At 45.4% G+C, this 26,841-nt stretch overlaps 1 protein-coding gene across 1 annotated transcript; it reads left to right on the top strand.

The window, feature by feature from the left end:
* The first annotated feature begins 13 nt into the window (after positions 1-13).
* LOC147012732 (uncharacterized) lies at positions 14-16,403 on the top strand. Its single transcript, XM_085853854.1, has 4 exons — positions 14-284; positions 12,512-14,209; positions 14,313-14,626; positions 15,246-16,403. Exons 1-4 carry the CDS (start codon positions 188-190, stop codon positions 15,267-15,269), a joined length of 2,133 nt encoding a protein of 710 aa, XP_085709980.1. The 5' UTR covers positions 14-187; the 3' UTR covers positions 15,270-16,403.
* Positions 16,404-26,841: the final 10,438 nt, after the last annotated feature.

Genomic DNA, 26,841 nt, shown 5'->3' with positions numbered 1-26,841 from the left:
CGTCCCGCACGCAGCCGACACTGGGCGGACACGACGAAGGATTCCCACTCGGTAGGTGACGTCAGAGGAACCCCGCGTACGACGCCTCCCTTATAGGCGGCGGGGGGGGGTCTGAGGGGGATGCGGACGTACGACCGACTGCTGTTCGATCTGAAGGGAAGGATTTTTTTCTGCCCCACCGACTGCAATGGCGGAAATGAAGGCCAAGGTGCCTCGGTGCAATACGGCGCTGTTCGATTCGTGCTCGTCGGCAACGCCATCTCGGTCAACCGAATGTCACGCAGGTATGTGGGTGCGTCCGTCGATGATGATGATTCCGTGCCGGTAGTGAGCGATCTGTGCTCGCTGTGTCATCCTAAGATTACACGAGGGCGGTGAAAGGCCTACGATTGTGCGGTGTACGAGTTGGCGATGTGGATGTGTCCATCCCGGGAAGTTTCGGAAGTTTCCGCACAATGTCGTGTCGTTGATAGGACTTGCGTGAGGGACCTCTTGAGCTCGTCTTGTAATATGAAGCGCTGCAACACTGCTGGGTTGGTAAGGTGCTCACCTCTGACTTGTGTCGTCATAAATTTGTTCTTTCTGTGGGTGGACGCTAATACTTATACTACTACTACAACAACAACAACAACAACAACAACAACAACAACAATCATCCTGATCTGAACTCTTCGTCTTCAGGGGGTGCTGCATACGGGAGCACGTACTCCTTTGGATTGCTCACATGAAGTCGTCTTGTCTGCGCTTAGGTTGAAACGAATGCTCCAACCATGAAAAGTACCCTTTGGGTGCCGGTGTACAAGTCAATAGGGCACTTTCGAAATGACGTAATAATCCCCCCTCCCCCCCCCCCCATTGCTCGGAACGCATGCGCAGAACCCCGTTGGTGACGAAGTAAATCAATGGATGTATCCCATGCCTCCCAGATAAGGATTGGAATCTGAAACGCCTAATAAAACTTTTAAAGAAGCTGGGAGTACTTGTAAACTTGGCTGTGAGAAATGAGTGTGTGATCGGCACAACAAAACAGTTTAGAACTTCCTGATCAAGTCAAAAAATTGATATCCTGTAAGTCTGTATTGCAAAAACTCCCAACAACGTGAGCCCGTAAAAAAAGGTCGTAGGTTCGTAGATGGTGTGCCGATGACATGGGCCTGTAAAAAGGCCAAATATTCGTAGATGGTGTGCCAATGACATGGGCCTGTAAAAAGGCCAAATATTCGTAGATGGTGTGCCGATGACATGGGCCTGTAAAAAGGCCAAATATTCGTAGATGGTGTGCCGATGACATGGGCCTGTAAAAAGGCCAAATATTCATAGATGGTGTGCCAATGACATGGGCCTGTAAAAAGGCCAAATATTCGTAGATGGTGTGCCGATGACATGGGCCTGTAAAAAGGCCAAATATTCGTAGATGGTGTGCCGATGACATGGGCCTGTAAAAAGGCCAAATATTCGTAGATGGTGCGCCGATGACGTGGGCCTGTGAAAAAGCCGAAGGTTCATAGATGGTGTGCCGATGACGTGGGCCTGTAAAAAGGCTGGAGGTTCATAGATGGTGCGCCAACGACATGGGCCCATAAAAAGGCCGGAGGTTCGGAGATGGTGCGCCGATGACGTGGGCCTGTAAAAAGGCCAAATGTTCGTAGATGATGTGCCGACGAAATGGGCCCATAAAAAGGCTGAAGGTTTGTAGATGGTGCGCCGATGACGTGGGCCCGTGAAAAGACTGAAGGTTCGCAGATGGTGTGCCGACGACATGGGCCCATAAAAAGACTGAAGGTTCATAGATGGTGCGCCGATGACATGGGTCCATAAAAAGGCCGGAGGTTCGGAGATGGTGCGCCGATGACGTGGGCCCGTGGAAAGACTGAAGGTTCAGAGATGGTGCGCCGATGACGTGGGCCCGTGAAAAGGCCAAATGTTCGTAGATGATGTGCCGACGAAATGGGCCCATAAAAAGGCTGAAGGTTTGTAGATGGTGCGCCGATGACGTGGGCCCGTGAAAAGACTGAAGGTTCGCAGATGGTGTGCCGACGACATGGGCCCATAAAAAGACTGAAGGTTCATAGATGGTGCGCCGATGACATGGGTCCATAAAAAGGCCGGAGGTTCGGAGATGGTGCGCCGATGACGTGGGCCCGTGGAAAGACTGAAGGTTCGGAGATGGTGCGCCGATGACGTGGGCCCGTGAAAAGACTGAAGGTTCGTAGATGGTGCGCCGATGACGTGGGCCCATAAAAAGACTGAAGGTTCGTAGATGGTGCGCCGACGACATGGGCCCATAAAAAGACTGAAGGTTCGTAGATGGTGTGCCGACGACATGGGTCCATAAAAAGGCCGGAGGTTCGGAGATGGTGTGCCGACGACATGGGCCCATAAAAAGACTGAAGGTTCGTAGATGGTGTGCCGACGACATGGGCCCATAAAAAGACTGAAGGTTCGTAGATGGTGTGCCGACGACATGGGCCCATAAAAAGGCCAGAGGTTCGTAGATGGTGTGCCGACGACATGGGCCCATAAAAAGGCTGCAGAGATGGGAGTTGTTTGGGCTGTGAGTGTCTCTAAATATTTTTGGTTTTGGTTGGTTCTGGGACCACAAAATAAATCATACTAAATTTTATGTCTTAGTGAAAGGAGCAGCAGCCACTCATGTGTGCTGGAACCACGGCGCCGCTAGCTAATTGGCAGGAAATTATAGGATCCCGACTCCTTTCATCCATGGATATTTCTCATGTTCTAATATTTCCGTGAGTCTGATTTGCATTCAGCAACAGAACGATTATGTTTAACCATTCTCAAATTGCCATTCTTTCGTTTAAATGCTGAAAATGATGTATACAAGACTGTTTGAGTCACAGTCACACTGTGTCATTTTGAAAGTCCTTTATTGGCACTTGAAAACCAAGAAGACTATAATGAAAGATTGAGAGTGGTTCATGGGGAGGGTAAGGATGGTAGTATAGAAGAGATAGGCTGAAGATCATAAAGTTGGCAAGTTATGGGAAAAGTCTTGGCCCAGAAAGAAGACCACCAGCCTGAAGAGGAAGAAGAGGAAGTTGATTAGCATAGGGGTGCACAAGTTAAGCGAATGGTAAGACTGAAGTTGGTGAAGCAAAGGTAGTTGTGAATATGCATGGACATTCCAATTGATTTAATCTTATTAATTGGTTCACGAGCGCAAGCCAGAGTAACCACTATATTCGTTATGTCTGTGTGTCTGTCTCTGTGTCTGTGTGTCTGTCTGTCCAGAGCATAACTCCGTGGACTTTGATCCGATCTTGATGAAACTTGGTTATATGTTCGATATCAATGTCTAATTGTGTTTTCCTGGATGAGGGCGTGGCTATGCCCATTGTGGGTGGAGCCACGCCCAAAAAATAGCCATTTTTAGGGGTAGTCGGATTAAAAAATCTATCTTCTCCTCGGGAATTGACTGAATGGAATGGGTTCTTCGGTATTTGAATAGCAAAATGAATTATCTAAAACTTGTCGTCCGATTTTTCATTTTTATCCCAAGGTCAAGGTCACAAGCTCACAAACTTAGAAAATGGCGAATTTTGACATAAAAATCATATGACCGCCCAAACTTTGAGAGCAAGGATGACAATATTTTTTATGCGTAATCTTGAGGTCATCTATTTTCCCCACCTAAAGTCTTGAAACCATTTTGCTCTATCTCGAACACCTTGCCCGTGGCGCCCCCTTCAAGTTTATCTTTACGCTGATTTCATCAAAGTGTGGATAATCCGAGGAGTGCGAAATGCCATATAGCCTATATGACGTTATATTGTTCCTGGAATGTTCCAGAGGAAGTTTTGCACCAAAGGTCATAATCCTTGACCTTTGACCTTTAAAGGCCACAAAGGTCAAATTTTCAAAGTTGTGGGAATCGAACCAGGTTTTCGACCTTCTTCGACGAACTATCTCCAATAAGCTATAGCACGTATCCCGTTTCCTTATTTTAATGTCCACAACATTGTTTTGTGACCTTTAAATGTTATGCAAAGGTCAAATTTTGAAAGCTGTTGAACGAAACCGGGTTTTCGACATTTTGCAGCTGTTGATTGAAGGCCACTATAACTAATTATAACTTGGTCAAAAATTATCACATTGTCTCATCCTTGACTTCTGAAACAATCTACATCGTCAAATACCGCTCATGAACCATTGTCGTCTTCAGACTTGTTTCTCACATATTCACACCCTTTCAACTTCATCCGTCATTTTCCATCCATCCATTGGGACCATACTCTTTGCAGAGCATTAGTGCTGCCTAAGCGGTCTCCCAGGCTATTGGACACAATCCTGGACGGGTCGCCACTTCGACACAGTATACCAGCATGCTGTACTCATTTTGCCGATCTCGGAATGATGACAGGCAGGGTCAACCCCACCTGGTGTTAATTCAACAGCCGAGTGGGATTTGAACTCAGGATCCGAGGACCCCAAGCCCATCACGCAAATCATTAAGCCAACACACCAGGTGTATCCCCCCCCAAAAAAAATGTATTTGCTTTGTTCTCCAAAACTACACATACAATTCCGATGAAACTTGACCACCATCTTTACTACATATGATGTACCAAAGTTTGTTCACGACATTAAAAAAAATGGGGTCTAGGCAGGTCTATGGGGAGAGGGGGGTTGCCCCTCACAATATGCATTTGCTTCTCAGACTACACATGCAATTACGATGAAACTTGACCACCATCTTCACCACCCATGATGTACCAAAGTTTGTTCACAGCATTAAAAACATTATTTGGGTTCTACAGAGGGGGGGTTGCCCCCCAATATTTGTATTTGCTTTCTTTTCTGAAACCACACACACAATTTCAATGAAACTTGACCACAACCTTTATCTCCCATGATGGACCAAGATTTGTTCATGGCATTAAAAAAACAAAATCCATTGGTATTTACTTTCTTCTTCATTATATATTTTGTGGGTCATCCATGCCTTCCAGTGGTTCCCTGGTTATCTTATCCACCCATGACGAGGTGAGCACCCAGGTGTACTGCCGCTGTGTTTATATCTCTGTGAGGTTCTTTGTCATCATTCCTGTAGGTCCAGCTATCACTGATACAACTTTGGTATTCTTCAGCTTCCAGGGTCTTCTCACTTCATTCTTGAGGTCTTCGTGTGTGGTCATTTTGTTGATTTCTGCATCGTTTAGTCCAAAATCATTGGTATTAACACCTCAATAAGCAATGCCTTCTTCTCTTTGTTTTTTTTGTTTTGTTTGGTTAATACCTAAGTATGATAACTGGTCACATCGCTTTGTTTTCGATGTTCATGCTTGATGGGATCATTAAGTTGTACATGATGGGAAGTTACTTCCATGTTTTCAGTGATTACTTTTGGTTCATGTTCCCACAAATTTTCTGCAACTGAGACATCAATGTTTTTGTAGATGTGCCAGCAGATTACTTTACAAACTCTGTTGTGTTGTTGTGTTTCCAACTGTTCTGACATGAGTTTGTTTTTGTTCGTGTGTTAGGTCATTAAGCTTCGCATATCATTCTCTTTTCTGACCCCACCTCCACCCCTCACCTTTCTCTCTTCTCTCTTCTCCTCTCTTCCTCTCTTCCTCTCTTCCTCTCTTCCTCTCTCAACCCCCCTCGTTAATTGTCCCCCCCCCGCCGCGTCAGTGAATCGACGGGTTGTATTTGCTCGTAATGTATAAAATTCCCTTGAGCAATTTCAATATCTCATTCAAAATGGAATCAACTTCAGTGTCGCCCCACTTTGTTGAAAATACAGTCAAATTTATCATTCCCTGAAAGCACGATCGTTACCAAAAGTAAAATGTCACAGATATGCATTCGTGAAACTTTGCGGAAACATTTCTTACGGTGAAAAATAGATCGAAATATGGAAGATTCCCCAAAATATCGAAAAACGTCGAAAATACCTGAAACAAAAAATGAAAACTTGTGAAGCCCCACGGTCAAAAATCTGGAGAAGTATTTTTTTCCCCAAAAGACAAATGTCGAAAGAAAAAAGAAGAAAGTTCTCAATTAAATAATTTGAGCATTCAAAAGACATTACTGAAGTGACTTCAACCACTCACAATTGAAAACGTATTTAGACGTGTGTAGGAAGTTATGGCAACCCCTCTGGTATATTTACGTCAAGGTACCGAATGTTGTGTGTGTGTGTGTGTGTGTGTATGCGTGCGTGCGCGCGGTGACCAATCACGCCAAAACCACTGTGCCATTTGCCACCAAACTTGGCACATTGACCAAGTTTGACCTCGTACTGACAATGGGCTACTCGTAACCTCCGCCACCGAAGGTGGGTGGAAGTTATGTTTTCACCCCTGTCTGTTTATCTGTTGGTTTGTTTGTTAACAGGATATCTCAAAAACTTTTGGACGGATTCGGACAAAATTTGGTGGAGAGCTTGGGTATGTGACGCACACATAGAAATGATTCGATTTTTGTGAAGATCTGGATCCGGATCCGAGAAATTAAGTGATCCTTCACCATTGAGTGATCGGGCTAAAACGATATATAGCACAATATCTCAAAAAGTTAAGGGCAGATTCGTACAAAACTTGGTGGATGAGTTGGTCGGGTGACGAGAACAAGCCGATAAAATTTTAGTTCAGGTCCAAATCCTGATCCCGCCTATCAGTGGGATGAAAAATTTAAACTAATCAGCTTGGTGGAGGTATGCACTCTACTGAGTGGCCTTTCATCTGTCGGCGTGGAGGATCTGAAGGAAAGGTCGACGACAATTCTCTATTTCAATACCAGTGGCAGAGTATTACAAATCAGCTGTGGAGATAACTTGCATATTTGCACTGTACACGTCTCCAGAGAGTGGAAAGACCCACAGCCAACCTCCACTAATCAGGGGAGGCAGGGGAAGAAGTGGGATGGGGGGGGAGGTTGGGAGTCCAGAGGGAGGGGAAGGTGTTAGGTGGGAGTCTGGTAGGAGGAGGGAGGGGGATTTGGTGAGGTGGGAGTCTGGTAGGAGGGAGGGGGAATTGGTGGGGTGGGAGTCTGGTAGGAGGAGGGAGGGGGAATTGGTGGGGTGGGAGTCTGGTAGGAGGAGGGAGGGGGAATTGGTGGGGTGGGAGTCTGGTAGGAGGAGGGAGGGGGAATTGGTGGGGTGGGAGTCTGGTAGGGGGGGGGAGGGGGGTTTGGTGAGGTGGGAGTGTGGTAGGAGGGAGGGGGAATTGGTGGGGTGGGAGTCTGGTAGGAGGAGGGAGGGGGAATTGGTGGGGTGGGAGTCTGGTAGGAGGAGGGAGGGGGAATTGGTGGGGTGGGAGTCTGGAAGGAAGGAAGGGGGTGGGGCGGGTTGGATGAGGGAGGTGAAGGTTGGGAGGGGAGAGGGTGGGAGGAGAGACCTGGCATTGCCCAGCAATGCAGAGCACCCCTGCTCGACAACAATAATTTTGTGTTGAGTTCCATATGTCCCACAGATCGGATTTCCCCATTTTTCACAACTCCCATTTATAACTCGATTAAAATTTTATTACACCCTACATTTCCATATTGCCCTGGTGGAAAAATACACCATGTAGGCCTCCCTTTCTGCCCTCCCACCCTGAGGATTTGAGTGGTGGAGACTGAGACCCTCAGCTGTGTGAAGCATGCTTGGATCCATTCCATTGAAAAAGTCTGGGGAGGAAGCTTGATTGGTTCTTAATTTATTTATTTTGGGGGGGGGGAGGGGTCTTAAACTACAAAGCCATGTACAGGAAGGACAGATGGCTGATTAAGCCTTGTGCTGGCTTCGCAACTAGGGTGGCTCCTTTGGTATTTTAGGGTCCTAAGTTCAAGCCCCGTTGGCCACTGAATTTACACCAGATGGGGTTGACTCAGACTGTCATCCTTCCGAAGTTGGCGAAATGAGTACCATTGTACTGGTATAGAGGCACAGCATCAGCGGCACAGCTGCGCCCCAACAAAATGATTGCTACCCGGCAGCCAAGCTGCCATACGCAAGAAGAAGACGAAGATGGCTGATTATTATAACAGGCCTGAGCAAGGTCAGTAGCATTTTAGACTGATTTCAGTAATTATCAGAAAGACCAGTTTTGACCATAAATTGTATCTTTTTTTCAATGCAAATGCACAGATAAATGCTTATTTTTTCCATTGATAACTAAAAAGGGAATTTTAATTTTCTAAAACGGGTTTTTCTTTTTTTTATTGTGTTTTTTTTTTGTATGTTTGTTTTTGGGGGGAAGGGGGAGGAGGGGATTGAAAAGGCAATTTTTGAAATGGGAAGACCATAGAACTACTCAAGGTCTCAGATCTCTTGCTAGCCCTAAATAAATAAATAATAACATGCACATTTGGAACCATTGGCACCAAAAATAGCAATAACATATCTGGAATCATTGCTTCCACCTTCCCAAATAGTTATGCCTCATCCTGCTCACAACTACTTCTCATGGATTTGACTTCATTCTGAATGGTCTCAAACAAGTTTCACTGTATCAGTTTAAACATGCACATATACCTCTGTTACAGAGTGTCGGTGCTCCTGAAGTAGTTTCTTGGCAAAGGTTATACTGGGTGCTCTGCTATTGCCTTCCCAGCAGTACTTGAGGCAGAAATGTTTGAATTTGTTCATTGTGCCGGCGATAGCTCACCTACCAATCGCGAATGACACCGTGGGATCTTTAACATCCACCAACTAATGCCGGTAGATGGGACACCAGCTTAACACCCATGCGACACATTGATGAATCGTCCTCATCCTGCCTCTGAAACACCAGGATGACTGTCTATAGCTCAAATGGGATTCAAACCCAGGCTCGACAGCTTGGAGACTAGTGTGCATTATGACCGTAAATCTATTGTAATATTCTTCCTGCCTGATTTCCACTAAAGGAATTACCAGCAATATGTTTTTTTTTCAAGTCACAACTTTACTTGTATGTTTCGTTTGTGTATATATATATATATATATATATATATATATATATATATTGTTACGAAAATGGCCCTTATGGGACTACTAAGTATAGGATTAGCTCAGATCCCCCATTAAATGCCTGTTTAGATAGGTTGTTTGGTAAAGTGTACGATACATGTGTGTCGGGAGGTGTAAAAGACTGTTGTTATGTTCATACGGTGGTGAAACGAGAGATCGCTCTTATTCCTTCCTCATCCAGGATAGGCCCCACCCAGTCAGTGACGCGAAGGGGTGTGGCCAAGAGAGGTGTGGCCTGGAGGGGAAGTGACGCGAGGGGGGCGGAGATTTTTGTCGGAGTCGCCAAGAGAAGCGAGAAAAGAAAAGGGAACAAAAAGATCGGTGTGTGGAAATAGTGGCTCTCGAAGTGTGCTCGTGTTTCGAAGCGAGCGGAAAAAGGAGAAACGGTAGGAGAAAAAGAGTGCTGTGTGTGAAGAACAGCCGGGTTCTCGAGGCGTGCTCGGAGTCACTTCGAAGCGAGCGAACGAAGGAGGCACCGTGTTGGATCTGCCGGGAGAGACGCTGAACCGACCTGCACGTCAGTGATTCGACCGAGAGAGGAACTGAGAGGACGAAGCGGGAGTCGGACTTCGAGGCGGGAAGGCCGGAGAGGAGACGCCGGACCTTCGGACAGTCCCTGCTGACACCAACGGCACGACACGTTTGTCGATCCGCCTGTCGAACTCGGACCTCGACTTGGGCCTTGTCTGGAGAACAGGCCAGGCCGGGATTTGTGTGCTGAACCCTGGAGAGAGATCAGCGGTCTCGCATCGTCGACGTTGCGCGGAGCCAGAACGCGCTGAGGAGAACGTGCGCATACGGTGACTAAAGCAGGAAAGGTGCTGCGCCGCCATTTCTTGCCGCGTGGCGCGTTCGAGCAGGGAATTCAAGCCCGTGGACACTCGCTTGTTTACTACAAGCGCCATTCCTGCTTCTTGACGCTTTCCTCTCATCCATGAGCCATCACAAAGTACTCTGTCTGCATGCATGCTGTCTGTCTGTCTGTTTTGTTTGCACGTGTTGTATAAGGCATATTTCGTAGTGATCCCCTCAAAACCTTTAGACCGTGGTTCCCTAGGTAAGAACGGGTAGATAGTGTTACGGCTGTGGAAATTCGCAAACCACCATTCAGGGCCCGTAGGTGAGATATCTCTAAGTACATGTGTAGTTAGCCCAAAACTGTTGTATAGAGGGAATTTATGTGATTCATTCGGGCTGCGATCCTTTGAGTTAGGCGTTTTTCTGTTCTATCTTTATTTTGAACCAACCACGTCTCAACCGCCATCGCACAACAACCACCTTAACCACCACGCCAGCCATCGTCACCAACTACAACCACGCTCCAACCCTCAGACAACAACAACAACAACAACAACAACAACGCCAACAGCCACGACCTTTACCTTCACAACTCAATCCCACAAACATCGCATCACCGCCATTCCCAACGGCATCATAACCATCAACCACCACCGAAAGCCCTCCACCACCTTCACCTCTCTCCTTCAACGGCCATTCCCGCACCACCTGTGAACACTGAACGTCGGGCTGTCTCGGGCCCGTTCGGCGATTGGTGCTGAGCGCACCGATTGGTGCTGAGCGCGAGCGCAAATAGCGGCCTTTCCGAGGGAAAATTCGGATCAAGAACGCTACACGCCCACTTCTCCTCCGTCCAATTAGCAAGCGCGGGGAGGCTTGGCCCTGCCTCCAGGCGCGTCTGTGTGAAATCGATATATGCAAATTCTAGGATCAGGGGAGGTTCACGCCCCCGTTTCCTCCGACCAATGGTCGAGCGTGGCTCTGCCCCCGAGGTCATCCTGATCCGAATATTTGCATATTAGCTGCTCCTGCCAACCTATAAAACGGCGAGCACAAGGCGAATCGTGGCAGAGTGAGTCAGTTTTGGTTGGAGAGTGGAAGAGAGCCGGGGGAAGAGAGTGTCATCGAGAGAGTTGGGTTCTGGAGTCGGCTGAGAAGAGTTGCTTGAAGAGGCAAAGAAGCTCGGGTCTGAGGCGAGAAGGACGGCGGTCGGCGACGAGGTCGCGGTGTGGGATCGCTCGTCGCGGGACCCAAGCCAGCCAGCCATCTCCGTCCCCCAGGGTATCAACAATTCCCCTTTCCCCCGCGCGTCGTGTTCCAAACGTCGTGCCAACGAAACCCGCCAAGGAGCACAGAGTCGGGGCACAGCCGCGCGGCCACATCTGCGGGTAAGACCCCCCCCCCGGTCTCGCAGACCTGGCCGCTCCTCCAGGTCATGCGCACAATTGGCCTACAGGTCTGTCTGCCCCCTTGTCTATGAGGGTGGCTTCTTTCCTTTGCTTTTGTGTAAATGTGTGTTGGCGCCGTCTGTAAAGTAGAACTGTATAAGTGTTGCCGTGTGTGAGCGTAGTCGGTAGTAACTCTGCGTCGTTGTTGCTTTTGTTTTGGTTGCTATATGTGCATTTTGACTGTATGGCTGTATATATGTGCTTTCCGTGTGCCGGGAAATAAATGTGCATTGTGTGAACTGTTTTCCCGTTTCGCTTCGTCTTTTCTTTATTGACCCTCCATCCTGCTTCACGTAAAGGGTTCGTAGTGGGTGCAAAACGCCCGGTAAATAATCTGAACCGTCGAGGTCGACGATAACACCGCTCGGTTATCCCGATAGTACGGAACGGGCCGCCAAAGCGGCTTGTGTCCGGAGTCGACCTGCGGCGAGGTACGATCGCCCGGTTTACCATCCGCGTGGGTACTTAGGTAGGTCGAGTTTGGCGAACAACCCTATCCTATGCGGGTGGCTGATTGGCACGATTGTGGTGAGGTCGAAAGGCCCACCCGTGACTGGCTCCGGGCGATAGTTCCCGGAGGGTCACGACTGAATTGTACGTCCGGTGGGCGACGCGGTCGCGATTCGAGTGACGTGGCCATCCGCACGCCGACGGGCGCAAATTCGCAACAATAGTTAGTATAACCATTGTAGTGTTTATTGCTTGTGTTGTGATCCTTGATGTTCCCCAATAAATCTGGTTAATTCTTATGAAGTTGCTGCTATGGATTAATGCGTTTTGCGTCAAGGAACGATCCGTTCGATTGGCATATAGGGCTAAAGTGGTTACAGGCTGGTAGACTCCGTTCGGTCACTGACAAAGCCATTCTGCAACCAGGGGTTCTATCTCCCCAACTGGTAAGGTACAGGATTACAATGGTATCGCGATTGAAGACACGTGACCCGAGGCCTGTGCCGAGCCGGCCGGCGTTATAGATACCCGGAGACGGTGGTGGCGAGGCTGGCACCAGGGACCGGGTCAGAATCCCGCCACCCCGGATCCGCAACAATATATGTACGTGTGTATATATATATATATATATATATATATATATATATATATATATATATATATATATATATATATATATATATATATATATATATATATATAACATGCATCAGAATAGAAAGAACTAAATTCTCATGTACATGATGTCAATTCTGACTGCACTGTGGTATTTTGAGCTGAGTTCAGATCTTTAACCTTTCTGCATCAATGTAAATGTGACCTATTCTTAACTTGAATGACCACTTTTCTATTTCAGATGGCGTCCATCCAAGTACGAGTGATGATGCTAAGTTGTCTCCAGTTTTGGTGGATGAAAGCATTAGTCCTGGAGGGGAGAACGCTTTGCCAAATAAAGATGATGAGGAGGAGGAAGAATCATTTGAAGAAACTTTGGTTAACATAAACTGCAAGACACCTAAACAGAATGTTGTTCAAAAGGAAATTGAAGAATTGGAAAGGAAGATCGAAAAGATCAACGAAATGAAGATTGCAGGGACTCTGACCTCCAAAGAAATTGATGAAATGATCCCGCTGAATAAACGATTGAAGATGCTCAGACATAAACAAGCTCGTCTCAAAGCAGAAGCAGAACGGCAGAGAATCCGAAGACGTGAACTTAAGAAGAAACTGTCCAAGCTCGCCGATGAAAATCCCAGCTTCCAAAATTTCGCTCGAGGGAAGCGTGGCAGACCGAGTTTGCAAAAGGATCAACCCGAGCTATTGGATGCTATCAAAGAGATTGCTATGGCTGACGGTGTTACCGATGATTCTCAAGAAACAGAATGCATACGGCCTTGTAGAACACTTAATGAGCTTACGGAAGAATTGCATCGTCGGGGATTTCAGATAAGTCGCGCAGCCACCTATTTGCGTTTGATGCCAAAACGGAGTGATACGGAACATGGAAAGCGACATGTCACTACAGTCCCGGTGAAACTGAAACGTACTCCGAAGTCTCAGCGCAAACCTCCCGCAGACACCTACTTCACCTCGACAACCATGTCCTACATCAACGACCTGTGCTCCTGGTTCGGACCTAAGACATGCTCTTTTATGTGTATCGATGACAAAGCGAGAGTCCCTATAGGACTGACCGCCGCATCTAAACAAGCCCCCATTACAATGCACATGGAATATCAATTGAGGCAACCGGATTTTGACCCTGTAATTGCTGAACACCACAAGCTTATTCCTTCTGTGTTTGCTTCCTGTGTGATTGCAGAGAACAAACTGCAGTCGGCAGTGAGCTGCAGTGGTCCGACTTACATCGCCATAAGAAGTGGAAAGCATGACAATAGCACAGCGTGTACTCACGCCCGCGATTTTGAACATTTGTTGGAGCGTGAAACCTTCAAAGCGGTGATGTGTAACGCGATCGGGGAATTGAAGCCAATTCTTGTTTGCAGCATCGATGATGGATTCAATGAAAAGCCCAGATTTCCTAAGGCATTGTACGCCGCTTGCAATCAATTCATCCGACACAATTTGGACGTGTACTTAGCTGTCACGCAACTTCCGGGTGTTCAAATGTACAATCATGTGGAGCGGCGGATGGCATCGCTCTCCCGGGACTTGTCCGGCATCATACTCCCACATGATTCGTATGGAAATCATCTTGACAACTCTGGAAAAACAGTTGACACGAGTTTGGAAGTTCGCAACTTTCAGAAAGCGGGAGAAACTCTCGCGGGAGTGTGGTCAGGTACCCTGCTGGACGGATACGACGTCTTTGCCGAATATGTGGAACCTGGAGATACGTCGAGCCTTCAAGTTGGAGATGTTTCTCCAAAGTGGACGGCAAACCACGTGCGTCAGAGCCAATATCTTCTACAGATTGTCCGATGTGAAGACAGAAGATGCTGCACGGACTGGCGTACCAACTGGAATAAGATTATTCCGACAAGGTTTCTACCAGCACCTTACCCATTGCAGCAATCAGGAAATGGTGTTATAGGTAAAGAAAATTTCTATAATAAATTTGACTGAGATTTATTGTTTTTTACCACCATGTGAAAAGAACAAGTATTCACTTTTTAAATCTTTTCTTTTCTTTTCAGTTCCTGAGCCAGAAGTTGCTGACAACTGCAATCTGTTTGCAAGTCTCAGCCAGAGATTGGCGTTCACCGTCCTCGAACCATCCGCTGCTCTCGAACATCAGGAAATTCCTTTTGACCTTTACTGTCCAAGCGTGCGATCGGAGGTGAAGAGTAGTATGTGCCGTACGTGCCACATATATTGCGCGTCGCAAGAGGCTGTCAAGTGGCACAAAGCTGTCCACGATGACAGTTCTACGCAAGCATCGGGCACCATTGAAGATGGTTTTGGCACTGTGACCACGTCGTGGAGCCAGCAATCTCATGCAAAGATTCCGGTATTCAGAAACATCTTTGATCTTGTGCATAACCCATGGATTGAGGATGGTCAAAAATAGATATATTTCCATGACGTTATCACCTCCAAATATATTTTCAGAATTGAGCTGCTTTTCGGTTGGCATAATAGCAACATCATCATAGGAAGCATCATAGGAATCCATTTTTCTTTTTCGAGCATCCTTCTCCTCCTTCTTCTACTTCTTCTACTTCTTTGTATTCCTTGTATTCTACGTGTTCTTAATGTTCTTATGCTCACCTCTCTTCGTTCTTTCCTTCCTGTTTTTACCTTCTTCCTCTTTTTTTTTTTTACCTTATTTTCACCTTCTTTTCACTTCTTTTTAAAAAAAAAAAAAAAAAAAAATATTCCAATGGATGGTATTTTCCTGTACTGTATTCATACATGTGGTTTTTTATGCTTTTTGTACTCTTTGTTTCACTTTGTACCCTTGACATGCATTTTTAAAATGCATTTAACTTTCATGCATTTCTTTGTGACATTATGTTTGCTGTTGTTTAGTAAATTAAGGCAAAACAGGTCAAACTGATTTCTGTTTTTTTGGCAGAAAATGTTGTATTATGGTAATACTTTAATTGAAAGGGACTGACACCGTGCAGGGTCTACTACCGATGGACGAGTGAGTGAATCGCCAAGCGGGAAGGCACGCAGCATGGGATTGCAGGGGCAGGAGGCATGAAAGACAAGAGCAGCTGCTTGCGGTTTCGTGAGGACCTTTGCTGGGATACTGGCTGGAAGAGTAGGTACCGGACTGGCTCTAAGAGTATTTTGCGAGCGCGGTTTCAGATGCTTGTAAAAGTATGGAATTTGACTTATTTATGCGCCCACGGATGAAATAAAGTGGCTCGTACACGCTTGTGATAGTTGGAAACTGCCTTGCTGCAGCAACCTTTATATTGAGACATACTGTATATTGCAGTGAGATTATGATGATGTGTGCAAGAGAAAACGAAGCATTATTCAATGATAGTGTTTGATGAAGTGATGGCTACGCTTGGCTCATTAATAATAAAAGGAGAATGTGGTGAAACGACTGGTAGCATAAGCTCTTCTCTGTGGAAAAGCCGTGCATATTCTGTAAAACAAGTGTCTTCCCAGTTCAAGGTACAGCACTTAACTCGTTTCCATGTTGCGATGCCCAATGCCCTTGCTGTATGTATATATATATATATATATATATATATATATATATATATATATATATATATATATATATATATATATATATATATATATATATATATATATATATATATATCCTAGAGGTATGCATACTCACCTCTCAGCTATCTAGCCTGGGTTTGAATCTCAACCCAGCGATAAATTGTCACCCCGGGTATTCATCAATGTCTGGATCGAATGGATGTTAAACTCGCATCCTGTCTGCTGGCATTAGTTGGTCGACATAGAAGATCCTTCGTTAAGAGTAGGCGAGCTATCGCCGGCACCCTGAACAAGTTACTAATTCCGACACTAACTTTTGCTGGGAGAGGGATGGCAAACTGCCCAGCATGATTCGTGCCAAGAAAGTGCTTCGGTAGAACCAATGCTCTTGGAGTATGGTACATCGGATAACACAGAATATGGTAAAATTCGGTCACTTTTCCAAACTTTCCATGCGTTTAACTTCTTTTTATCTGCCCCACCCCTTCACCCCTTCCAGTATTAAGGATTAAGGAAACACCTTGTACATTCATAAAGTTGCACTGGGACATTCGGAATAGTCCAATAAATCCCAATGGTTTTTCAATATACAAGTATGGTTTCAGTGATCTGATTTTATTCCTCATTATATCTTACTTCTGTGATGAAAAATTAATTAGTTGGCATTTCGTGGGCAATTATGAATATAATGGATCCTGGATTGGGAGACCGCTACGAGTGCCAGGGCCGTCTGTTTTTTGCATTTTGAGGGGGGGGGGGGACTCAAGATCGTGTGTTTTATTATGACATGTATACTTTACCCTTTGCATGATAACAATTGGGTTAAATTGGAGGTTTTATAACACCGTGTATTAATTGATATCAGGTGGCTCGAAATGTTTTATTTTCAAAGGAATATTGAATTTGTTTTTTTTCCCTCAACACGTTTACCTCCTTCATTTTTTTTTCTTATATATCATGTTGATATCGTATATTTATTAAAATCCATGATTTACCAGTCTTTTACAGCATTTCAACCGAAATGAATCGGCCGACGAGATCCACTGAGCTGGTATCATTGGGCACTCCTTTTTATGTCTTGCATCAAAACCAAAGACCTCACCTGCCGAGCGGAGGCGACTGAAAATAATTGTTCGGAATTAATTTATACTTTTTTTCTTGTTTTTTTTTTTTACTCCACTTCAAGGCTCATGTAAGACCTAACACACAGAACATATAACAAGACAGGAGACAAGGGGGCGGGAGAGGGAAGCACAAAAGAGAGAGGAACAAAGACAATGGGATATCTATGGAAGGGAGAGGGATCGGTTGGGGTACACAGGGTAAACAAGATGGTACTGCAGGGACTTTCAAGAAGGAAAACGGAATTTGAAGGAGGTGGGTTTGGGGTGGATTAACGGGGCTAGAAAAGATCAAGATTTTGGATTGAGGAAGATGTGAGATGGTGGTGAACAGCTGTTTTGAAGACCTGGTGGGAGGAGTGGGATTGAAGAGAGCGTGGGAGTTTGTTTCAGAGGTGGGGGAAAAAAAGAGGAATGAAAGAGTGAAGGTGAGCAGTGATTCTTGATTTTGGCAATTTCACTAGAAGAGGGTTTTTGGTGGACCTTGAACGCCCTGCGGAATTATAGGGGGGCCGGAGCACACACCGCGCAGGGGGGGGGGCGGCAAGGCTGGAGAGGAGACGGAAGAAGACAGAAAGGCCCCCGACCTTCCTGAGGTGAGAGAGAGAGAGAGAGAGAGAGAGAGAGAGAGAGAGAGAGAGAGAGAGAGAGAGAGAGAGAGAGAGAGAAAGAGAGAGAGAGAGAGAGAGACAGAGAGAGAGAGACAGAGAGACAGAGAGAGAGAGAGAGAGAGAGAGAGAGAGAGAGAGAGAGAGAGAGAGAGAGAGAGAGAGAGACAGACAGACACCCAAAGACTCAGCTTCACCGCGGGAGATACTAATGATCATAAAAGCCTTGATTTCCACACCATGAAGTTGAGGTAGGTGTGAGGCAGGATCACCCATCCAATGGTATTGCTTCTTTCTTGTATTCCCATCCCCCATGTGACATTGCATATTAAATGAAGGGGTGAATTTGAACTGTAGTGATAATTGTTGCAATTGGGAAAATCCGTTTAAGGACCAATTGGTTCCGGGTGATCGGTCCCACAAGACCATACTGTGCATATCACTTTCTCAGGTCAGGTCAGGTATGGGAGCATGTGTAGGAGCAGCGCGTCGCTTCGTCCACTTTCCGCCAGCACTCCAGGGGCCTCTGTTTGACCATCCCCATCTCCTTGAGATGCTGATCAACCTACTGCAACCACGAGGCATGTGGTCAGCCCATTTGTCTCCTCCACTCACGACGCTCAGTCGCTGAGAGAATCTGGTAAGCAGGATCAGCATCAGGAAAACGAGCCACGTGTCCATACAGCCACAGCTGAAGCTCACATGCAATGCAGGTAACAAATCTCATTTGAGTCTCTCTCAGCAACCGCTTGTTGGACACAAAGTCCAACCAGCGATAGCCAAAGATTCTCCGAAAAGACCTGGTACCAAAGGATTTTAGTCTCCTGTCAGATCCCTGGTCAGAGTCCAAGTCTCACATCCATAGAGCAAGACTGGAAGCACCAAAGACCTAAAAACTCAGACTTTCGTCCTCCTGCACAGGTACCGACAGCGCCACACCCCAGGATTCAGTGAATCCATGACTCACCAGGCCCGACCCCGACGTCTATTGACCTCTGGCTCAAGCCAGCAGAGACATGAATGTCACTGCCAAAGTAAGTGCATGGCTCTGTGACCTCAACATCCTCACCACAAACAGGTGCAGACAAGAAAGCAGCATCCAATGTTCCTGAAAGCCTGCATCTTAGTTATGACACTGGAAACCCGTAATCCCAGCAGCTCAGACAACTCGTTCAGCACCTCGAGGGCCCTCAAAAGGATATCCAGAATCTCCAGAAAGATGATGGCATCGTCTGCGAAATCAAAGTCAGAGATCTTGACATTCGCAAACGATGCGCCACAGATCGATTTATCTGACATCCAACTCAGAATCCAGTCCATACAAGTTCTGAAATGTGTGGGGGCCAGTACACACCCTGACGAACTCCAGTAAAAACTGGAAATGTGTCAGAGATGGAATCACCACAACTCACGTCACTCTCAGTAGCAGTGTATAGTTCAGACATCAGATTGATCAGTTTTGGTGTCACCCCACGAAGACCAAGAATCCTCCAGAGGGCATCTCGATTCACTGAGTCAAACGCTTTACAGAGATCAACATAGGCTGTAAGCAGCTCCTGCCGAAACTCTTGTCTGCGTTCGGTGAGGACACGAAGAGCAAGGATACTGTCAATCATTGACCTCTTTGGTGTAAAGCCTGACTGCTCTGGACACTGGTGCTCAAGCAGATGATGGCGAACCCTATCAATAATTATCCGATCAAAGATCATCCCCGACACTGAGAGCCGTGTCACCCTCCGTAGTTGTTGCCGTCTTGACGATCAGCTTTCCTTTTCCAGAGAGAGACAACAAGACCCCTCTTCCAGTCAGTTGGGATGATGCTTATGTTCCAAGCAGAGCACAGCACTGCATGTGTCGACAGGAGTACAGCATTTCCACCAGCCTTGAGAAGTTTAGCATGGATGCCACAGATGCCAGGAGCTTTACCCCATTTCAACCGGTTCACCACGGCCTGTGTTTCCACGAACGAAGGTGGATCACAGTTGATTGGAGGGTCAGCAATGGGGGTAGTAACATCCCTGACATTCAACTCAACAATTGGTGCGTCACCCTGGTACAGCCGCTCAAAGTAACCGGCCCAGCGGGCCTTCATTTCGGACTCCTCTGTCAAGAGCCCACCACCCTCCGCTCTAACTGCCGTACACCGAGGGATGGGCTTGCAGGAATGCAATGCACGAATTCCCATGTAAGCATGACGAGAATCACACTCTGCCCCTCACACATTCCTCACACATTGGGCTCCTTGTCCACCCTCACTGCATGTGCAGTTTTACGCCTCAGCTCCCTGAACAGCTCAGCTCTGCCGTTAAGCCTGGCCCTGCGACTCTGGTCAAGGGTATCCAGTGTCCCTTGAGAGAAGAAATTCTTATTCACCCTATGGTGAGTTCCAAGACATCCACCAGCATAATCAAGGATGGTAGTCTTGAAGGTACTCCACAACTCGTCAGGATTCCCCAAAGCACCCAAATACCCCAAATCCCCACTCTGCCTGTTCGCACACTCCTCAGCTACTCTCTCATCCTTGAGCTTGCCAACATCCAGCCTAGGCTGGGATGGTTCCATTCTCCTGGATTTAAGCTGAAACTTCAGAGTTTCCACAACAAGCATGTGGTTGGTATGAGGAACTGAGCATTCAGGTAGACCCTGCAGTTCTAGATCATCCTCCAGTGACCATCAATGAGCACATGGTTAAACTCCTTTGCCACACCGCCAGCGTTGGAATACCAAGTCTAGCGATGAGCTTTTGGGCGCAGACCAAGAACGTGAAAATGCCTTCGTGGCCCAGCCAAATTCTAGACTTTAATCCCATTGAGAATCTGTGGAAAGACGAAGATTTCTGTTCATCGACGCTCTCCATCCAACTTCACAGAGCTTGAGCAAATCTGCAAGGAAGAATGGGAGAAACTCCCCAAATCCAGATGTGCAAAGCTGATGCAGACATTCCCAAGAAGACTTGAAGCTGTAATCACTGCCAAAGGCGCTTCTACAATGTATTGACTCAGTGGGTCGAGTATTTATTGGTGCAAGACATTTCTGCTTTGATTTTTATTATTAAATTGCAAAAAATTCTCAAAACATTTTTGCACTTTGTCATGATGGGATATTTTGTGTAGATTGGTGACAACATTTTTATTTTATTTTAATCATATTAAACTCAGGCTGTAACATAACAAAATGTGATAAAAGTCGAGGGGTGTGAATACTTTCGGAAGGCACTCTAGATTCTCAGAGATGACATGATTTGAACACTTGTGGTCATATCTTGTGAATCCTCTCTTGCAATCAAGAGGGCTTCCATTGTAACTGAGATGCAAATGCCTATTTTGATAAGAATTTTTTATTATTATTATTATCTATATATTAATACTGAAGGACCAATTTTGTGCTCCTCCTCGCAGTCGCGTCACGTTTTTCTCGGTGTACTGTGACCTGAGAAGTTTTGACACGGCGTTTGTACGTCAAAGTAGACACGTGCACAACAGGGGACTTCTTCACAAGGAGTAGTGTACACCAAAAATGTCGTGTACAAGGACGTTTTGTAGGCCTCATTAGGTAAGGCCATGGAATACATCGATTGGGATCCGGCTCTTACAAGAGCCGCCACTGGTTGTCATATTGGGCTCATGGAACGGAATTCGTCTGTGACGGGGTTTCGGCTAGTCATTATTATTATTATAGGTTTGTCCTTTCAAAAAGGACAACTATACACTGCAGTTTCAAAAATGCTAAATTTGAATGTGTAGTGGGGTGGGGATAGATTTCTTCTATTGCCACTTTTTTTTTTTTACGTTTGTGCCCATTCAATGTTTTGCTTAAGGCATTAAGATTTGCACAATGTGTTAACAAGCATGAAACGAGCAGGGAGATTTCTGGCATTGCTTTTTATTGACATTCCCATAGTGATGCAGTTGCTCAGTCTCCAGAACCTAATAATCCAATTGCTTATTACATATACTGCCTTCAGCTGAATTTTAACCCTCAGTGTCTTTACCAATAGGCAACAAAATCAGGCCAATATGATACTCTCATTAATGCTACTCTTGACTACATAGGGAATTTGGAATTGCGCCATTACCTTTACCCAGAGGCCTACTTTTTATAAGTATTTGAATGCAGCATCTTTACACCCACTTTGCATAAATAATAAGCCAGGATAATGTTTGATCAAAGGGAATGAGTATTTCACAGACTAAGTGCACAATAAACAAATCCAGCATTACATCAAGCATTACATATTAGTAGGACAACAGCATATCTCATTGGGAGCATACTTGTGTTGATGGCAAGGAAAGTGAACGAAGTATGCTTTTCCTAACACCTCGTGCAATCCATCATTGCACATGCCATGACACCTTGGCTTTGTAAAACCTGTATGTCAAAGGTTATTTGATGAGTTTGGATGTCGAAGGTTATTTTGGGCTTTGTGCCCATGACCTGACTCTGGGTACGAGCAACAAGTATGCAAAATTTGCTGGGAATCGGGCCAGCCCTGTTTTTATTTTCTATTTATTTTCAGATGTGCACACACACATACAAACTGCCTGGTGTTGGCTTCATGGTTAGAGTGGTGGGCTTGGGATCCCAGCATCCTGAGTTCAAATCCCCCCTTGGCTGTTGAATTTATACCGGGTCGGGTTGACTCTGCTTGTCATCCTTCTGAGGTCTGCCAAATGAGTGCAAGCTTGCCGGTATCCTGTGTCAGAGTGACGACTCATCCAGGATTGTGCCCAATAGCCAAGGAGACTGCTGAAGCAGCACCAACGCTCTGCACAGAGTATGGTCCCGATGGATGGATGGATACATACTGTCGTGTTCAGCATGGATGGACCAAACTGGCTGTTACTCCCTTGGACATGTCAGATTAATGGTGGCTTTGCGCGCGCAGGATCGCAGAAAGCACACGTCAACCTTAGCTCTTTTAAAACGGGATTTATTCCCAAACAAATAACAAAGGATAGATTGAACCTGGCAGAATGGGGGGGGTGAGGGGGGGGGAGAAAATGGGGAAACGCAAAATCAATAGATAATTAATCATTTAATAGAGGATAAAACCTTGGGCGCCTCATCCCAGACTCAAGCACAGACGGGAATGGGAAACGAGCAACCGGGTGAGGCCTCAGCTTGGTATTCGTTGACAAAGGAGGTGGTGCTGAATCAGCCAATAAAACGGGTGAGGCAAGACTATGATGCAGGCACGATGAAAAGAAACAGGGAAGACAACGAACCAGGCACACGAAGCAAGACTCGGCAGGGAGATATACCGGGAGCTAGGCAGAGTTTAATTAGTCATCTGAGCACAAAAGGTTTGATTGTCCGATACCATTGCATACATGGCTAATGCTAGGAAGGTCGTTATTAAGTTGCTCCAGGTTGGATACTGGTCTATGGCGCCAGGTCAAGTGGCGCCATTTTCAGTTTTAAATTCGCATTTCGAGCACAACTGTCAAATTTTGGATTAATTTGCAAGGAATAGCCCTATGATACCAAAAATGCATATCTTAAGAACACATGGTGGTTGGGTAAAGGTACTTAAGAATGATATTAATTTGTCATTAATTCACATTTTAATTAAACTTTGAGCACAAGCATGATCGTTGTCGCAAATTACACCTAACACCAATAGAAAACAATATTAGTAACTTGAGAACAGAAAATTGTCGGACAAAATGACTTAAGAATGAATTATACCCGAGGACAAAAACATCTGAACAGTTGGTCTCAAACTTCAACAATGTCTTGGGCAGGGGTCGCCAAAACATAGATCGCAAGCGACTAGTAGCTCATTAGCTACCAATGAGTAGCTTGCATTAAAACGTGGAAAAAAGAAAAAAACAAGCTGCAAAAAAATTGATACATGGTCTTAATGAAGACAAGAACACAAAAATAAAGTTAATTTAGTTGTAGCACTTACCAAGAGCCTGGTGTTGGCGCAGTGGTTAGGGCAGTGGCTTGGGATCCAAAAGGTCCTGAGTTCAAGCCCTGTTGGGCCACTGAATTAATACACCAGGGGGTTGACTCAGCCTGTCATCCTTCCGAGGTCGGCGAAGTGAGTACCAGTGTACTGGGCCGGTGTATACCCCGGTTAAAATAGGTGTACCATATCCCTGTGTCGTGAGAGGCGACCAGGGTTGCGTCAGGAAGGGCATCCGGCGTAAAACATGTGCCAAATCATGATGCGGATCATATGGATGATCCGCTGTGGTGACCCCTAACGGGAGCAGCCGAAAGAAGAAGAAGAAGTTGTAGCACTTACCAAAACGATCATGAGTGAAAGTTTCCGTATGTGCAGCGGGCCTGTTCAAGCAGAACAACAACAACAACAACTGGAGAGAGAGAGAGAGAGAGAGAGAGAGAGAGAGAGAGAGAGAGAGAGAGAGAGAGAGAGAGAGAGAGAGAGAGAGAGAGAGAGAGAGAGAGAGAGAGAGAGAGAGAGAGAGAGAGAGAGAGAGAGAGAGAGAGAGAGAGAGAGAGAGAGAGAGAGAGAGAGAGAGAGAGAGAGAGAGAGAGAGAGAGAGAGAGAGAGAGAGAGAGAGAGAGAGAGAGAGAGAGAGAGAGAGAGAGAGAGAGAGAGAGAGAGAGAGAGAGAGAGAGAGAGAGAGAGAGAGAGAGAGAGAGAGAGAGAGAGAGAGAGAGAGAGAGAGAGAGAGAGAGAGAGAGAGAGAGAGAGAGAGAGAGAGAGAGAGAGACACAGAGACACAAGCACGTGTGGTTGTGGAAGTGAGCTTACTGTGTAAATGGAAGAGTTCCTTCGTTCATTGTTGTGAATAAAGACCTTCATGTGACATTATAATATTATTTTTACCTAATAATATACACAGCAACACAATAATAACGGTCAAGAATTTTAACATCTACAAGGTCAATAATTCTTTTGAAGAAGCTCATTGCAATAACAACCGATGGTGCGCCAGTGATGATCGGTTGTCATGCCGGTTTCATCGCAACGTGTAAAGCAGACCCTGATTTCCCTCGTTTCTTGAACTACCATTGATTCATTCATAAACAAGCTCTTTGTGTCAAACTAATGGGGCTTTGATCAAGTTATGTCTCCTGTTGTTAGAATTATTAATGCGATTCATGCAAGGACAAAACAGCACCGAAGGTTCAAGTCCTTTCTGGATGAACTATCATCCGAGTAATGGCGATCTATTGCTGCACTCTGAAATCCTGTGCCTTAGCAGAGGAAAAATACTGCGCCGATTTCTTTAACTCTTACCAGAAATTAAAGTTTTCATGGAGTCAAAAACGAAGATGCCACCACCCAATTATCAAACGATGTGTGGCTGCTTGATTTGGCATATCTAACAGATATGCCAGAAACATTGAACGCTCTGAACTGTGGATTGCAAGGGAAACAGAAGACAATTGCCGACATGATTAGCACAGTGAAAGGGTTGAAGTCGAAACTTAACCTTCTGATACAACAAGTCCAGAAAAGGAAAATACCACCCAATTATCAAATGATGTGTGGCTGCTTGATTTGGCATATCTAACAGATATGCCAGAAACATTGAACGCCCTGAACTGTGGATTGCAGGGGAAACAGAAGACAATTGCCGACATGATTAGCACAGTGAAAGCTTTCAAGTCGAAACTTAACCTTCTGACACAACAAGTCCAGAAAAGGAAAATACAACATTTCTCTTCTGTACTCCTAACACAAGCAGAAAGTGAGGTTTCTGTCGGAATTGTGGACATTGACAAGTTCAGTGATTTCCTGACCAGGCTTGGCCAAGAGTTCAACAACAGATTTAATGATTTTGAGGAGATGGAGCCCTGTGTGATGTTCACTTCAAACCCCTTCATGGAAGCTCATGTTAGTGGCATTTCTCACCAAATTAGTATGCTGTTTGACTTTGATTGTGTCCGTTTGGAAATGGAGATTTTCAGCCTTCAAAATGACATTCAGTTGAAATCAGGGCAATCTGCCACAAATTTCTGGAGTATCATGGATACCGAAAAGTACAGTAACATTCGCAAAGTATCAATGAAAGTGGCTTCCCTATTTGGCTCGACTTAGATTTGATGCAGTTCATGTCGGAAAAGGCAGTTTCAGAAAAATAAATTTGGAACCCGTCTGACATGAGCATCTGAAGGACTCCATCACATTTGCCCATTAAGGATACGCACCAAATTACACAGTACTGGTGCACAACATACAGTCAAGATTCACACTCAAGTAAAGGTAAGGATCAATTTTTCTTCACTTTAAATATGTATTTTTGTAATTGAACTGTCAAAACTGAATTTGTACCCTAACCGATCAATATATTTTCAATTTATGTTTTAGTATCTCCTGAAATATTTCATTAATCAAAGGTAGCTCGTATTGAAAAGAAGGTTGGTGAGCCCTGGTCTTGGGGTATCAATCTGTGAACATTGACATCAGGGGCCGTATTCATAAAATAACTTGTCACTTTTCCTGACTCAAGTATTGGGCCTTGTTCTGGGCCAAAGAAATCTCAATTGTACCAGAACAAGGCTCCAGACTTGAGTCAGGAAAGTTTTTTTTTTGTGAATAAGGCCCCTGAAACCTGTTGACAGGAAATAAGCCGGCATTATAAGGCTTCAAACTGCCTAATAAACACGAGCCAGAAAACACTTGACTACAATCATGCAGATCATGCAACTTCATCATCTGATGACGGTGCAAGTTCCTCATCAATGAGATCATTGTCAAATCATTTTTCATGACGAAGCGCTTCGGGTAGCTGGGACCTGCGAAAATTTTTAAAGTGATTCTTCACCATTGAGAGATGGGGCCAAAACAAAATGAGTCATGACAAAACTAGGTGGATTAGGTGACAAGAACAAGCTGATTCGATTTTGATTGAGGTCCTGATTCAATCCCACGTATCAGTGGGAAACAAAATGTAAATTGTTCAGCCTGGCACCAAAACGAGGCTCCAGACAAGAAAGGAAAAGTGACAAGTTATTTTGTGAATATGACCCCTGGTGTTTGTGTTCACATATTGATATCCCTAGACATTGTTGCAGTTTGAGACGAACTGTTCAGATGTTTTTGTCCTCCCGTTTAATTCTGAAGTCACTTTGTCTGACTATTTTTTGTTCTTAAGTTACTGATATTGTTTTCTATCGGTATTAGGTGTAATTTGCAAAAACAATCATGTTTGTGCTCAAAAGGCTAATTAAAATGCTAATTAATGACCAATTAATGTCGTTCTTAAGTACCTTTACCCTACCACCATGTGTTCTTCAGATGCATTTTGGTATCTCGGGGCTATTCCTCACTCATTAATCCAGAAATGACACTTGTGCTTGTAATGCAAATGAAAACATGT

This window comes from Eptatretus burgeri, chromosome 14 (genome assembly GCF_056783735.1).
Source record: "Eptatretus burgeri isolate ZD-2024b chromosome 14, Ebu_testis_v1, whole genome shotgun sequence".
NCBI classification, from domain to species: domain Eukaryota; kingdom Metazoa; phylum Chordata; class Myxini; order Myxiniformes; family Myxinidae; genus Eptatretus; species Eptatretus burgeri.
This window is presented reverse-complemented; position numbering and strand designations above follow the sequence as displayed.